Source organism: Arachis ipaensis, chromosome B09 (genome assembly GCF_000816755.2).
Source record: "Arachis ipaensis cultivar K30076 chromosome B09, Araip1.1, whole genome shotgun sequence".
Lineage (NCBI taxonomy): Eukaryota > Viridiplantae > Streptophyta > Magnoliopsida > Fabales > Fabaceae > Arachis > Arachis ipaensis.
This window is the reverse complement of record NC_029793.2, coordinates 137,261,394-137,277,892: the sequence shown is the minus strand read 5'-3', so window position 1 is coordinate 137,277,892 and position 16,499 is coordinate 137,261,394. Positions and strand designations below refer to the sequence as shown.

The 16,499-nt window shown below is 34.0% G+C and overlaps 2 protein-coding genes across 2 annotated transcripts in view; both read right to left on the bottom strand.

The window, feature by feature from the left end:
- LOC107616875 (probable methyltransferase PMT11) lies at positions 6,727 to 8,188 on the bottom strand. Its single transcript, XM_016318769.2, has 4 exons — positions 8,009 to 8,188; positions 7,770 to 7,892; positions 7,529 to 7,606; positions 6,727 to 7,305 (listed from the first exon to the last, which is right to left on the bottom strand). Exons 1-4 carry the CDS (start codon positions 8,044 to 8,046, stop codon positions 7,182 to 7,184), a joined length of 363 nt encoding a protein of 120 aa, XP_016174255.1. The 5' UTR covers positions 8,047 to 8,188; the 3' UTR covers positions 6,727 to 7,181.
- Positions 11,640 to 16,499, bottom strand: part of LOC107618566 (ABC transporter G family member 25) — a 6,906-nt gene continuing 2,046 nt past the window's right edge. The window contains exon 3 of the mRNA XM_016320666.2: positions 11,640 to 13,072. Within this exon, the coding sequence (XP_016176152.1) occupies positions 12,063 to 13,072 (1,010 nt within the window). The 3' untranslated portion in view covers positions 11,640 to 12,062. The remainder of the gene's footprint in view (positions 13,073 to 16,499) is intronic.

Sequence of the window (16,499 nt, the reverse complement as noted above, 5' to 3'; positions counted from 1 at the left end):
AATTATGTGATTTTATTTTATTTTATTTTATTTTTTTTGGTGATGGGTGATTTTAATTTTAGAACTTTCTTCTTTTTCTTATTTGTTTTTTTCCTCAAGGCCTCGAGTATGAAGCCACCCTATCAAATGTTTTCAAATTCTGAGAGAGGCCCAGATTTGTATGAAAGATTGACTTGGAAGTCCACTTGATTGTTTGGTTTTAAGCCCATTTTTAAAAGTAAAAGTACTTTAAAAAACTATAAAAGGGCCACTATTTTTTCACAATTGTGTACTTTTATTTCTTTTTGGTAAGACACAATTATATAACTGTTTAATTTGTGATAGGATCAAATTGAAAATATTTGGCTCATTATCTATCAATCTAGTTCGGGAATTGTACATGCCCAAAAATATGGAAAAAAAAAAAAGTGGTACCAGGACTAAGACGCATTGTCGATGATGATTGTAGAAGGGTCTCCTTAAGCACCCAAAACAAAACAGAACCAAAAGTCCAAAACCTGTTCAACTTTGCTATGGGGTTGAACCCTCACATACAAGTTATACTTGTGTCCAAAAATAAAGTCCAAAACTAGTGTTAAACTATCTAAACATGGCAACGATTTCTTTGACAATCCCACCCTATATAGATCTATAGTTGGTTCCCTCCAATATGCTACTTTAACTCGCCCAGAGATTTCATTTTCTGTTTTCTGTTAATAAAGTATGTCAATATATGCAACAACTTCTAACATTTCACTGGAAATGTGTTAAAACGTATATAGAGATACTTGGCTAGTACATTGGATCAAAGACTGATATTTCATTCTAGCATTGATTGAACTCTTTTTGCTTTCTCAGACTCTGATTGGGGGTTCAGACTTGGACAATCAAAGATCCACCTGTGGCTTTGTTGTGTATCTTGAAGCTAACTTGGTGACTTGATCTAGCCGCAAGCAAGCAAGCATCTGTGAGTTGAAATAGCACAGAAGCGGAATATAGAAGCTTGGCCGAGGCAGATTCCCAACTAATATGGATTCAAAATCTGCTACAGGAGTTACATGTTCAATTGCCATCAATTCCAACTCTATATTGTTACAACATGAGTGCTATTTTTATTAGAGCGAACCCAAAGACTTTGAATGTTGTTCATATTGATTCGGTTGATCAAATAGCAAATATTTTTGCCAAAGTCCTTTCCATTGACCCCTTTAATAGATGCAAGTTCAAACTTAAAGTAACTTGAAAGGGAAGTTAGCTAATAAATAGAAATTCTGTTATTCTGTTGGAAATAGAATTTGTTAGAGTAGGTTAATTCTCTCTCACTCTCTATTCATCAATTGATAATCATTCAGTAAATTCTTCATACTCATTTCATCATCACTGTACTGCATCTGCATAATGCTGCTGCATTAGCTCAATCATATCACGATTCTTTCAGCTACAATTGTTAATGCTCGTCCAATCAATCGAATATGGTCTTTCAAAACTAAGCAGCAGACATACAATTAAAACCATTTTACAAAAGAAGATGCATACAGTAATACAAATCAGAGACATAATCATACAACTATGCCATACAAACCATATACCTTCAGATAGACTCGAAGCTCAATCCTTACACCTCGAGGACAAAAATGACACTACACTGATTCAACTCTGATCACTTTTTCCTTCCCCTTTTATCACAGAACTCCAGACATTAATCAACCTAGAAATTTTCCACACAACTTGCAAAATGCGTAATGTGATAATAATCTTTGGATAATCAAATATCAAATTGATGTTCTAGAAATCCTTTTAAATAACCTTGAAATAGGTTCTACTCCAACAAACACTTATCAGATATAAGGATTTAGACATAATTGCAAAATCCAATATCCTAAATAAACTTTGATATGATAATTCTTGATCACCACACAAGCTTCAGATTAGTTCCAAGTGTAATAATCTTTGGAAGATCAAACTGGTGATCCTAAAATCTTTAAGAGGAACAAAGATGAGGGTACTCTAAGAACTCCTATTGCATTCAACATTATCACATATTCTCACACACACAAATACTAAGCCTTAACTCAAAGAACAACCACATCAAGTGACTTGGAAAGAAAATATAAACACCGAACAATTGCAAGCATACCAACATGTGAATACTATTATAGCAAACATAATAATAAATAGCTCTTCTAATGCGTCTCCGAAAATATCCTAAATAAAAAAAGCTACATAATCTGATCCACTTAATTCAGAAAGTTACATAAGAAAAATTAAGAATCAACTAAAAGAAAAAGAAGAGGAAGGCCTGGTCGATTCGATTCAATTCGCTGAGATGAAGAATCAAACAGGGCTGAGAAGCTGAGAGAGCTGGGGTTTTGGTTCGGAGTTCATACCGATGATGATGACGAGAGGGATGAATCCGTAGTGGGTAATAACCTTGGCCTTCCTCCCTTCAGAGACACACCCCTTGACGCCATTGATCTTTTCTTGCTTCTTGATTCTCTCTCTCAATGAGTGCGATTAATTGCTTGCTCGCTCGCAGCGTGCGGTGGAGGAGACCTTAAACCCTAATTATACTATACATGTCGTGTTGTGTAGGTTTCATTGTGACCTGAATTTCTAATACCCGTTTTAGCAAACGACACCAATTCCCTGCCGTTTAAATGTTATATTCCTATTTTATTCTAATTTATTAATAAAATAATGTAGTTATACTTTTTTTTTATAACAACAATCAGACATATCTTAGCTTTTTACTGCGTGTGAATAATATTTATGAATATTTCATAAAGAGTTATGTTATACATACAAATTTTTTTGGCTTACAAATCTTATAAGTTGGATCAAATCTAACAAAAACTATATTCACTCAATGGAGTGTGAGGCGTCACTCAACCATTTCCAAAGCGCGCTCTGACTCACCGTTACAAAAGACACTTCTTCTTCTTCTTCACGTCCCTCCTTCTCCTCCTCCTCTTCTTTCTTCTTCTCCTTTTTCTTTGCGTTTCTCCTCTTTTTTCTTCGCGTGTTTCATCTTTATCATTTTTTTTATTACCGTTGTTGTTGTTGCATTTTTTTCCTCCTCCTCTTTCTATTGATTTTGCAATATTATGTTTTTTTCTTTGTTTGATTTTTTTCTCCCAAGAAGAATTATAAAAAAACGAAATAAGAATATGAGGAAGAAGAAGCAGTAGAAGATGAAGAGGCAATAGAAGATGAAGAGGAGGAAGAGGAAGAATTTTGAATTATGCAGGACTTATCAGAATAAAAATACACCCAAAAATTCTTAAAATACACCCAAATATCTTTGTATTACACCCAAATATCTTCGTTTTACACCAAAATTTGCTGCAAATACAGAAAAATATTTTCTCTAATGCAGCGTTTTTTTCCTTCTTCTTTTTTTCCTTATTTCTTTCTTTCTTTTAGTTAAATGAATGTAAGTTCATCCTCTTTCAAGTAATTTTGCAGCATTATGTGTTTTTTCTTCTTTTTTTTTGATTTTTTTGTTTTTATTCTTGTTAAGAGAGTAAAACAAGAAGAAACTTGAGAAGGTAAAATAAAAAAGAAAAGATGAATAAGAAAAAAAAAGAAGAAAAAGATTGTGATGATGATAAAAAAAAAAGAAGAAACAGTAGAAGATGAGAAGGAAGAAGAGGAAGAGTTTTGAATTATATGCAAAACTTATCAAAATAAAAATACACTCAAAAATTCTTAAAATACACCCAAATATCTTCATATTACACCCAAATATCTTCGTTTTACACCCAAATTTGCTGCAAATACAGAAAAATATTTTTTCTAATGCTACGTTTTTTTCTTCTTCTTTTTTTCTTATTTCTTTCTTTCTTTTAGTTAAATGAATGTAAGTTCATCCTCTTTCAAATAATTTTGCAGCATTATGTGTTTCTTCTTCTTCTTTGTTTGATTTTTTGTTTTTATTCTTGTTAAAAAGAGTAAAACAAGAAGAAAGTTGATAAGGTAATATAAAAAAAAAGATGAATAAGAAAAAAAAGAAGAAGAAGATGGTGATGATGATAATAATAACAAAAAAAGAAGAAACAGTAGAAGATGAGAAGGAGGAAGAGAAAGAATTTTGAATTATGCAGAACTTATCATCAGAATAAAAATACACCCAAAAATTCTTAAAATACACCCAAATATCTTCGTGTTACACCCAAATATCTTCGTACTACACCCAAATTTGCTGCAGAAAAATCTTTCCTCTAATACTATATTTTTTCTTCTAAATTGAACCACACCTTAGTCTTGCATTCAAAACAATAATCAATTTTGTTCTGGTTCAATTGATAATCTAACCCTGAATTATTTATTATTTTCAACAAACGACATAACCGATGATGAAGGAGAAAGAGAAAACAAAAAGAGGAGAAGAAATTTTAATGAAAAAAGAAGGAGGAAGAGGTGGCGTTAATGACGACGATAACGAGAGAGAAAAATTACGAAAAAGAAGAAGAAGAGGTACAAAGAAAGAAGAAGAGGAGGAGGAGGCATGGAGAAGAAGAAGAAGGGGAAGAAAAAAAAGAGGCACGGAGAAAGAAAAAGAAGAAAAAGAAAAAGAAGCACAGAAAAAAACGTGAAAAATGCGTGAATATATATAACTTGTATGACTTGTATGGAAAATATTTGTACGTGGAGAATAACTCTTTCATAAATACATTTATATTTATGTTTAGATGATGACAAATATGAGATTATTAGTTTAGGAAAAAAAATATTTTCTATCACTTTTAATTTGAAGTAATTTTTTTTTAGTAACTTCTAAGTTAAGCCAGATAATACATGTTTAATTAATAATTTTTTTAAAAAAAAGTAATATATTTTAACAAATATTATTATTTAAATTTAAATTATCCTTTCTTACAAAGCAATTACCTAAAATGCTTCACAACTTTCATATACAAAATTTACAAATTTGATAGATATTAATATTTATACATAAAGATATATTAATTAAACGCATAATAGTAATAAAATCTTTCTTAAAAATTTGAGACAATTTTATTGTCAATTTTTTACTATACGTTATTTAGGTTAATTTACTTCATACAGATATATCAAAATATAAAATGCACTGAATGACTTTTTGTATATATTTATAGGAGATTGAAAATTATAAATGTCCAATCTTTATAACAAAAAAATTATAAAAATTAATATTTCACACTATATTTATGTTATTTGACTTATTTCAAAAACCGTCATAACCAATCCATATATATATATAAAACACCAATATTTAATATTTGATACAAAATGAATTAGATTTAAAAAAAAAGAACTTAAAAAGATTTGAGTTTAAACACAAATCATTGTATATTTTAATTTGTTCAATTATTTCTTCTATTACATAAAAGACAACACTATAAACACAATAATTAACTTGAGTTGTATTTAAATAAGAAAATGTGAAAGTTTAGAAGGCTAGTATTTTTGTTAAAATTTGGCCAGCACTTAACCATAAAAAAAATGATTCATTCTATATTATTAGATGTCATTTCACACTATTAAAAATATTGATAATAATTAATTAATGACTAAACATAACAAATTTTACTGACCCCTAACACTTCTTTAAAAAAATATAACACTTAACTACTTATGTAAGAACCTCGGCGTCTTTTACATTATAAATAATAAATAATAAAAATTATTCACGAAATGAAGGCAACAAACATTACACTAAGTACGACTTTAAAGTTAAATTCAAACTAAATATAACAATGTAGTCACAATAAATTGATAGCTTAAATTAAGTGTATATTTACCAATATCCTTAAAACTTGCATCGAGACTAAAAGCATATTAAACTCTTAAGTGTTGGTTTAGATTGGTTTTTTGAGTTAAAAAAATATGTTTTTAAGAAATATTATTTTAAACTTTGATTTAAGTTTAATCCAAATGCACATCGGCAATTGAACATGAATCTGAGGCCTCACTCTCTAATCCAACCTTACTTCATTCTTTCAATTTCATCATTTGCTCCAAATCTCACATCTTTTTAAACAATAAATAAAACTAATGTTAAAAAAAGATAAGTACTTTTTTCGTCCCCAAGGTCTGGGGTCGAAATCAAAATCGTTCCCAACCTTTTTTTATTATTAAAATCATCATCAACGTTACAAAACGTTATAAAATCGTCCTTTTCTACTTTAATAAGGGACATTTTCGTCCCTGCCCATTTTTTTCGCGGACATTTTCGTCCTCAAGAAATGGAAAATACATTCAAGCCCCTGACCCCTGAAAAACGTAGACATTTATGTCCTTCCGTTGAATTCAGCCGTTTGCACTGGACGGAAAAGGATGAGCTGGCAGAGGTGGCGCTGAGGTGGCCGTAACGGAGGCCAGGTGGCATGGAGCATTTCGTAACAGGACATATAAGTCCCTGGAGACAAAAACGACGCCATTTTTGTAACCTCCCCCAATCCTGTTTTGAATTTCTCTGCCTTTTCTTCTTCCTTCGTCCTTTTTCCCTTCCATTCTTCTTCCTTAGCCCCTGCCTTCATCACTGCCGCACAGCGGCGCCTCCATCAGCCACCATCAACGCTGGCGACCTCCTCCTTCCTCTCTTTCCGCGTCTTCTTCCCTTTCTCACTCCCTTACTCCCATTAGTCTCTCTCTCTTCTCACTTTTCCTCATCTCTCTCTCTGCTACGCTGACCCTAGAGCACGATTTTTCTTCAATCAAGAAGAAAATGTATACCTTATTTGGAAACTACTAATAAATCAATGGGGGAAAATGTATCAAAATCGTACATAGATGATTTGTTCTATTTGGAATAATCAACAATGAATATATGTGGAATAGCTTTGTAATATACAAATAAATTGAATGTTACAACTAAGTTAGATGATGCACTTGACTTACCCAACTTTTCGGGATCGCGCATCTCATGCCTAGTATCAACCAAAAAATGCTTCCAACATTCATCACTTTCTGAACTCTTTAAGTAACAAGTGAGTGATACTAGGCACTTAAAATCTTCCTATATTTCTGAAATGACAAACAGGATTTCATGTTGTATGACTTCACTTCTGCTATTTGTGGGATCAAAGCAAAACATGTGTTCCATTTCATGTTTATGCATACCCTCCCATTTTGTTTCAAGCATGTAGCAGGTGCTTGTCACACACCAATACTCTATAACTAGCATGAGGCCCCTCAGATGTATCTCTCAATGTGACTTGTCACCCCATTGCCTTGGCAATGTCTTGAATTTCATCCATGATGGCAATAGAATCGCGGATGTATACCCGTCCTCCTGGTCTTAGTATTCGGTCCATCTCAAGCATAATAGATGACACATTGCATCTGATAAGAGAGAAATCCAACACATAGACATTATCAATACTGGACTTTGCAGTCGAGCAGAGCGATCATAAAATAGTTATTTCCTAAGCTACTATTACGAAAGATGAATATCGGATTGGATATTCAAACCACAATTCTCATTTTTCTCATTATTAACAGAAATAGTGTAATGATTATAAGCCAGGAGGAAAGATACAAACTTGATAAGAAAAGAAAAAGGTACCTTTTGCGCTCTGCAGAAAGAAGGTTGGCAGCATGCAGAAAATCATAGATTCTTGGGTAGGTGTCAAATGCTTCACACCTAAATTATAAAAATTGCAGAATATTACAAAACACTAACAAGATCGCAAAAGTAATTTGGGGGAATTGATATAGAGGCTCTTTCAGTACATGGAATTGGAAAACCTCAGTACCACAAGGTGAACATTGTATTTAATATATCTTAAGTAAGTTTTGTTAAATACCAGTCATGCATAACTCCCATCAATCCACAGTCGTAGATAACTGGCAAGGCATTTGTGCTACTAACAGGAACAACATTCATAACCCAGCAGTCAAATTTCTGACTAATCAATGCTGCTGCAAACCTGAGAAAGCACTCAAATATATTGAAAATAAAATTTAGGAACTATCAAATATTAGAGCAATTAGGAATAACTAAATGTCTATTTATAAAAAGAAAATAAAACGATAGAAAAATTACCCTCCAAATCCAGCTCGCATGTCCATAACATTTCTCATTCTCGTCTCTTTCCAGCCTAAAGTATCAACATATTGTCCTATTATCTCATTCCAATATTTCGATTCTGCCTTAAAAAGCTCTGCTCTGGATGCGAAGGCATCAAATTTTATGCTTTGAAGCCTATCAGGCGGAGTTTGCAAACGAGCATCATTGAATCATTGAATCAAAGGAATTAGCTCATTTTAAAACAGAGATGTGGCATCAGACAGCAAAATGAGCACATAAGAGTTTATTGTTAACCAAAACAGGCAATGAGAATTTACACAGCATCAATGTAAAACATCAGTCTCAGCAATTTCTATTAACCAACCCTAATCCTAACAATTCAAGAACAATTGAACAAACTAAATATAATGAACTACAAACAGTGATTGCACAGACAACAACATTAAGCAAGCAAGACCTAATCCACTATCCACGTCAGATTCTCTAACAACCTAATGTAACTAACTAATCTAACTAAATTGAAATTAGCTAAACAAAACTAACTAAACAATATTAATTAACTAATTACAATAACAGAGTGAATTAAACACAGAGAAAGAAGATCTGCAAAGCACAGGGGTGGTAATGAGAGAGAGAGGAAATGATGGTTGGGCCCTAGTAGCGATGGTGGTGCGTTGGTAGAGAGGCGGCGGCGCGGCAACAGTGGGTCGCCGAGAAGGTTGTCGCGGACGAACGGTGGGTGGAAGGAGGGTGAGAAGAGAGAGAGACTAATGGGAGTAAGGAAGTGAGAAAGGGAAGAAGACGCAAAAAGAGAGGAAGGAGGAGGTCGCCGGCATTGATGGTGACTGACGGAGGCGCCGCTGTGCGGCGGTGATGAAGGCAGGGGCCAAGGAAGAAGAATGAAAGGGAAAAAGGACGAAGGAAGAAGAAAAGGCAGAAAAATTCGAAACAGGATTGGGGCAGGTTACAAAAATGGCGTCGTTTTTGTCTCTAGGGACTTATATGTCCTGTTATGAAATACTCCATGCCACCTAGCCTCCGTTACGGCCACCTCAGCGCCACCTCATCTTTTTTCGTCCAGTGCAAACGGCTGAATTCAACGGAAGGACATAAATGTCCACGTTTTTCAGGGGTCAGGGGCTTGAATGTATTTTCCATTCCTTAAGGACGAAAATGTCTGCGAAAAAAAAGGTCAGGGACGAAAATGTCCTTTACTCATAATTTTATTTTTTTTCATATTACCTTTCATTATTAATACCCCTCATCCCACTCCCGTCACCCCACTCCCGTAACTCCCATCCCCTTCCTCATGCCCCTCTCTTCAAAACCCCAACCCCAATTTCAACTTCAATTTTTCTCTTAACCACCGCCGCCGCTCTACTTATTCGTTTTTAGGGTTCGCCGCCGCTGCCGCCGCCGTGTGGTCATCGGGAGGGGGATCTCGCCGGCGCTGCTTCTTCTTCTGTGATTGTCCTGCTTCTTCTTCTGTGACTGCTTGAACTTCTGCTTCTGCTTGTTTTGCTGCTTCTTCTTCTGCTTTTGGCCTACTTCTGCTTGAACTTTTGTGGTCATTTGTGACTGCTTCTGTTGTTTTGCTGTTTTTGGATCTGAAAACTGAAATTGTAATTGATGATTATTGAGTTATTGTTTATTGAAATTGTTATGGTTCTTCTGCTTCTGATTTTTTTGTTGATTTATTTTGTTTTGTAAATGTTGCTGTTAATTTGTTTTATTTTGTTATGAGTAATGAATGTGTTGGTGTTGATTGGTGGTGGTGGTGGTGGTGGTGGTGTTGGTGTTGATGGTGGTTTTAGTGGCATGGTGTTGTTGCTGTTGATGGTGGTTGTGGTGGTATGGTGTTGTTGCTGTTTGGTGGTCTTGGTGTTGATGTTGGTTGGTGTTGGTGGTGGTGGTGGTGGTGGTGGTGTTGGTGTTGATGGTGGTTGTGGTGGTAATGTTGGTGGTGGGGTGAAGAAGGTGAAGAGGAGAATGATGATGATGAGGGTATTTTGGTCCAAAAATTCGGAAAATGATGATTTTAAAGCGTTTTTGAACGTTGAGGATGATTTTAATAAAAAAAAGATCGGAGACGATTTTGATTTCGACCCCAGACCTTGGGGACGAAAAAAGTACTTATCCCTTAAAAAAAATATGCAAATATTTTTTTAATGCCACATTCCCCTGATCCAAATTGAACGTGAGCACTTATGCCTTGAATATTACTAACACATACATTAAACATTGAACTGCAGTCTTTGTCTTTTACTGTGATCGTATATAATCTAGAGTGCAGCCCATTCTTCCTGTCAACTACAGTTCAAATTTTAAAAATAAAATTTTTAAATCAAAACAAATACAACTGTTCTCATTTTTCACAGTAATTAAAATTTACAAAAGGCAGATACAAATCAAAGTAAAACAAATAGTGAAAAAAATAAATAATTAACATAATTATTTTTCAATTACGCTTTATTGATATAGACGAACAACGCAATGCAACAAAATTCAGATACTCATGAATGCTAACAGCACACTTTGCATTTCAAGAAAACCTAATAATGCATCAAACCTAATCACAAAAATTAGAAAAAGAAAATTGCAGAGAACACACCACAAAAATATTTCAATCTCATCTTTAATTTCATTTTCAGATCAACAAATATACACAATATAGTATTACATTTTGGATATGTTCAAGTCAACTATCACTTTTAGTCTAATATCAGTAAAGTAATAATTTCTCCAAATTCAAGTTCGTAACTAAATCTGATGTAGTAAAGTAGCAAATCTGATGAAGAAAAGCACGTCAAGTTGTAAGTTGTGATAACCAAACTTTTTTAGGACGACATCAATGGTATATTATCAAAAGCCAAAATAATGAATAAAAAACAAAAAACTAAAGGGTAATAAGTAATAACTACTCACCCCAACCCCCAAACACTTATTGCTTTGGAAAAACCCATAAATATAAAATATTTTAAAAAATTGCTAAATAAACAAAAGAGTTTTATAATCACAATACTTTATCAATAAAGAGTAAATTCAACATGCCTCACATCGATTATAAATGCACGGCAAACAATTAAAAACCAAAAGAAGAAAATATCAAAGCAAATAATAATTTTTTTTTTTATCAAAAATAAGGAGACTCGAATTTGTAACTTCTTAGATGAGCATAAAAAAACTATAACATTTGAATTATAACTCATTAACAAAGCAAATAATAACTTTAAACAAATAGAATTGATGGTCCCTCGAATTAAGCAATGTCAACAGTCTACTATAAAATGTCACTAGAATTAAGCAATGTCAACAAAATCCTAGAATTGGCGTCAAAGTTATAATTTTGAGATGCTATTTAGAGTAGACCAAAAAGAAAGAAAAAAGAAAGAGAGAAAGTCGGCTTAGCGAGCCTAAATTCATGATTAAAGAGATTCGGGGCTTGTTCCTAAGATTTTCTGTTCAAGTTTTACAGTAGGACAAGATTCAAGTTAGATTAGTTAAATTGAATAGATTTTATATATGAGTAGCACTTTAACAGTATCTTAGAGTGTTTGTAACGTGAGAGATTAAACTCCCTTTCCGCAATGCTTTTTTATCCACGTAAACAAAATTCCATACGGAAGAAATTCCTTTTTTTTCCCTCTTCCTTGAATATTCATTCTTAGTACACAAATGAAACATAAGAGATCAACTTGAAATCCAAAATATACAAATGACTCTTGTTTCTTTGCCTCAATCAATAATTCGATTTGCTAATTTCTCTAACTTTACAGCTTAGATTATGTCATCATTTTCATCAATTCAATTACACTTGTTCGAATCAACTAGTTAGTGAATAGCTAGCCTAATGTAAACTTTGTGGCTGTTGCATTGCACTACTATCCAACCAATTGATCCATCCTTTTCTCTTCAAAACATGATCATCTTTGTAACTTTTAATTAATTAATTAATTAATTAATTAATTAAAAAGGTTTTAGTTTAATTTTCCTTAGGAAAAAAAAGAAAGAGAGAAAAACACTATGCAATTCTTCATGAGAGAATTTCAATAATTGTAGATTCTTCTTCCTAAATCTTGATGCGCCTCAATGCAAGGTAGGCCAATAATCTGTACCCTACAAACATGAGAAACAAGACACCAATGCTTCCCACAGTGCCAATTTGGCCCATCACATCCTCTTCAAGAAACTTGCAATTAGCCCTGTCTCCACCACCATGATTGCAACCCAACATGTATGAGATTTTCCTTCCATCACCATACTGAATCCTAGTCAGAAGCCTATAACAGTAAAAAGTTGTGGATATGTATTTGATCCAAGCCATACATGCTGGAACCTTATGGACATAGTATCCACCTGTTAGCACAAATGCTAGCATTGTCACTGCTGCAACAGTTGAAGCTTGTTTGGCATCCATTATCGCGGCGCCTAAGGCGAGTCCAAGACCCTGCGAGACAAGGACATATCCAAGGATGACCAACCATGTCAATAGAAATGCCACCAGATCAGGCTTTAGGCCTCCCATCCAATATGTCACAATGAGGAAAATTGTGGGCAGGATAAGCTCCATTGGAAGATCGCCAACGATTCGAGACATGAAGTAGGATGACAATGTGTACATTCCAGAGGCCCTTTCTTTCATGAAGATGGCGCGCTCTTGGGGGAAGGCGAAAACAGAGTTGAAGGATGGGAATACACCCCAGAAGATTGAAATGAAGAAGAGTAGGCCAAGCCTGTCCTGAACATTTCTGTAGTCAGAGTGCCACCACATTAGGCCTGCTAATAGTGCAGCTGCAATGACTTGGAACACTCTCAGAGTGTTGAAAGATTCATGCTTTCTCTCTTTGAGGCTTCTTTGGAAGAGTGTGCTGAATTGGTTGAACCAATCTAAGAAGCTAACCCTGTCACTATATCTGCTTCTTCCCATTGGGTGTGTGTTCTTTGTAGGATTAACAATGTTGGGAGTGTCCATGCATAAAGCTTTTACCTTTGGAGCTAGTGCTGTGTTGTATGAATGAATTAGGTTCTGCCTTATGTTTGGCTTATCTCTTTCACTTACACCATCAACATGGCTAACACCTGCAGAATTCAAAGCCAAGTTTCATTAATAAAAGGTGCATCCTCTTATTGTTATTGTTAATTTGTTATTGTACTTGTATTTAATATCTAAATAAACTTGGTAATCCAACAATTTCTAGGTGTTTCAAAAGATCCCATAATAATATCTGAAAAGCAAGAGGGCTTCATAATTCTTAGTTATGCTTTATTTCGCTTTCAGTTGGCAAGTATAGCCAATTCAGATTTCATCTTTGGATAAAAGAATAAGGGACCACAACAGAAAGAGAAAGCATATCAGATCAACCATATACAAGAGAGATCAGATAGAAACTTATTTTCTATGAGAGACCTTATCTGAAAACCAATAATATACTCTGGAATAAACTATAGGAAACTATGGCTGTAGCATCATGGCCATTCGCCATGGCAATGGCCATATGGGACCGTGTATTATAAAATCTAGCATTTAAAAATGATCAAATCTATTTACTTAAAGATACTGAAGCAGAAGAAAGTATAGGACAAGATAAAGAGGATCATAAAGTAAATCAAAGTATGTGCTTAATTAAATTAATTAAACACGCAATTGATTAATCCAAAGGAGTCAGATTAAGAGGCATAAACATGGTTAAGTAGGATAGTGGAACTTGTAAAAGCTGACTTATGTGCTAGTGTTATGGTGAGTCTCCACTAATATGGTGCTGGCACTGTTGATAGGGCCACCAGCTCCCACTTTCATATGTTTGATCAACATAAATCTATTCAATTTTATTTTTATTCAACCTTTCAGCCATCAAAGTTCACTTTTGTGGGACAAAATGTTTTTAATCTTGTAAATCAGACCCAACACGTGTAGCTCTTTAACAGATCCTAAGAATAGAGAGATACTTAAAAAAGGTAGAGAGGAAAAGGAGAGAAATTAAGAAAACAAAATGAATAAGAAAACTGAAAAGGGGAACCATATGCACGATTGGCCAGATCATTGTCAAAGAAGTGAAGGTCAAGCTTTTTCCCATATGTGTAAAGATGAATAAGGAACACCCCCAAGACCATGTTCTAGCTTGTATTGATCAAAAACACTATTTTTCTAGGAAAACGGCTTTAGATGCAGTGCCACAAACCCAAATAATTATTGTTTTTTAGCAGAATAATAACATGTATATTCTATTAGTAAGGGATATGACTCTCTAAGGAAAGAGATATATACTTAATATTATTGTAATTCTATTAGAAAAGATAAGATATGTTGATTATGACTCAACCCCATCATTACTATAAACCTCTTTTATACAGCTAACTAAAATTAGGTATAAATGCTATGATATATGATTTTATCAGCATTTAATTTAAGGGCAGACAGTGATTCAGTGTGCCACTTTATTTTTCCCTGGGTGTCCTCTTTGCTAATTCTTTTTTTTTTTTTTCCTTCTTCCTCTCTTTTACAAGATTGATGGTTTCTCACGCTATGAGTGTCGTCATCACCTCCTCCACCTCAATATCCACATTATAATCATGGCCCCAAGGATCAATGAAAAAAGGTTTAGAGAGGCACATATATCCTTCATAATCGTCTAGTGCCACCTATATATAAGATTAAAATACCTAGTCAAAGAGCACTACTTACCTTAGCAGTTATTTCACGGATTAAATTAATTCTAGACTATGCTCGGTGACATCAGCCACCAGTCTAGTCTAAAAGAAGCAATACTATTGGTCCAACACTAACTTAAATACAAAGACCACTTATCTACAACTTAAGTCTCAGCCCACTACTTAAGCATTTCCAACTTTATGAAATATGTCACGTTCTTCTCTTTTGACCATAAATAACCTTGGTCCACATGGAGGACATTTGCAATTATAATTACTCTAATCTGATTACATCAGGTTGTAAATTGTTCATAGTGTGTTTCTGTTAAAACTCTTGCATCCTTTTCAGTGTAATAACAACTAGCATACTTTGCTATGTAACACCACTTCTTTTTTATTTTTGAAGAGAATGTAAAATCTAAAACACATTTGACACTAAATTAAAAAGTGGGAGAAATACATAACTGAATATTCGTAATAAAATAAGTATAATACCATATGTTAGAATAAACAGAGAGTGGTTTATATATATACACGTCACAAAGGTTACATGCCAATATCAGCATCAAGAGGTTACTTTAAAGTGTTTTCTCGGTTGGTATATGCTCGAAAGACAAGTTATTACTTATCCTACAACAAAAGCAAGTTAATTGAAATGCCAATTTTAGACACCACAACAAAAGCGTAATTGATTCTGATGTTATTATGTTATCCTTTGCAAAATAAAAGATAGTAGATTAAGTTGTTCAATTCCTGTTGAAAAGGATATGGTTGATAGCTCTTTAATATAAGGGTCCATGTCTCTATATATAATAACTCCTCCTTCGTATGATATATGTATCTCTATTATTTACCTTCTAGTTTTGGGAATATTTCCGGACCCCACATATATATGACATTGGCACCTAACCTCACCTGACAGGGATCGAAAAAATCCCTGTGTCTCCCAAAAAATAGTCTTATAATTAACAAGCTTAGTCTTGGATTATTCTCTAAGAATGAAAATTAAAATCAACTCCAATACTATACATATGTATAAATATTAAATAATGCTCTAGTACAATCAACTATTTTATTGATACTTCCAGAATCCAGCTTAAGTCCAAAATATTTATTTGGTAATTGTGGGCTTGAATTAGAGGGGAAAAAACACATGCCTCGGTTGAGGAGGCAGTGGCTCTATGCTTTAGGTTTGGCCAAGATGAAACAGTGTGAACTGTGAAGAAACAAAATAAGGGAAAGGGGAAAATCAAGGAGTATAAAGGAGTCAGAGTCACATCAGTGGTTGGCCCCAGAAAAAGAAAAACCAACTGGATATATAAGAAGCAAGGAAAAGAAGGAAATGATAGAGGCAATAACAAATTAAACACTTCCGAAAAAAGAGGACACGTGGTAAGCATCAAGGGATTTGTTTAAATAAAATTAATTAAAGCATTCCCAGGCCAACAGAAAATCAAAACCCATTACGTATCTAATCGATTTGTTCCACTCAAAGCTGAGACGCTTCCTTTATCTTTCTCTCCTCTCACTCATACGCTACATATATTTATAAAGTATGTAAATAAATAAAATTCTTTACGCACAACAATAATCATCATCACACCACTATGGCAATATAGGTGAGGGCAACCCCATTGCCCTGAAAGACTTCATGAACTACAGTTAAATTAAACAGACAAAGGGTGTAGTAGTAATAGTACAATAACCTAGTTTCATCATATGGGATGCTGAATTCGTAGCCAGCAAAGTGTATCAACAAAATAGTAGCATGATGTTTGTCACAGCATGTTGCCTAAACTTGATGCTCCTTATTAATGACGTCCCATTATTAATTCATTGAACCAAAAACTCACCCACC

Excerpts from the sequence above, each read along its gene's own strand:
- LOC107616875 (XM_016318769.2), bottom strand. The coding sequence starts at position 8,046 with ATGAGAAATGTTATGGACATGCGAGCTGGATTTGGAGG. Across the intron at positions 7,607-7,769 it reads ATGGGAGTTATGCATGACTG|GTGTGAAGCATTTGACACCT; the intron begins GTATTTAACAAA and ends TTTATAATTTAG. Across the intron at positions 7,306-7,528 it reads CTTTCTGCAGAGCGCAAAAG|ATGCAATGTGTCATCTATTA; the intron begins GTACCTTTTTCT and ends CTCTCTTATCAG.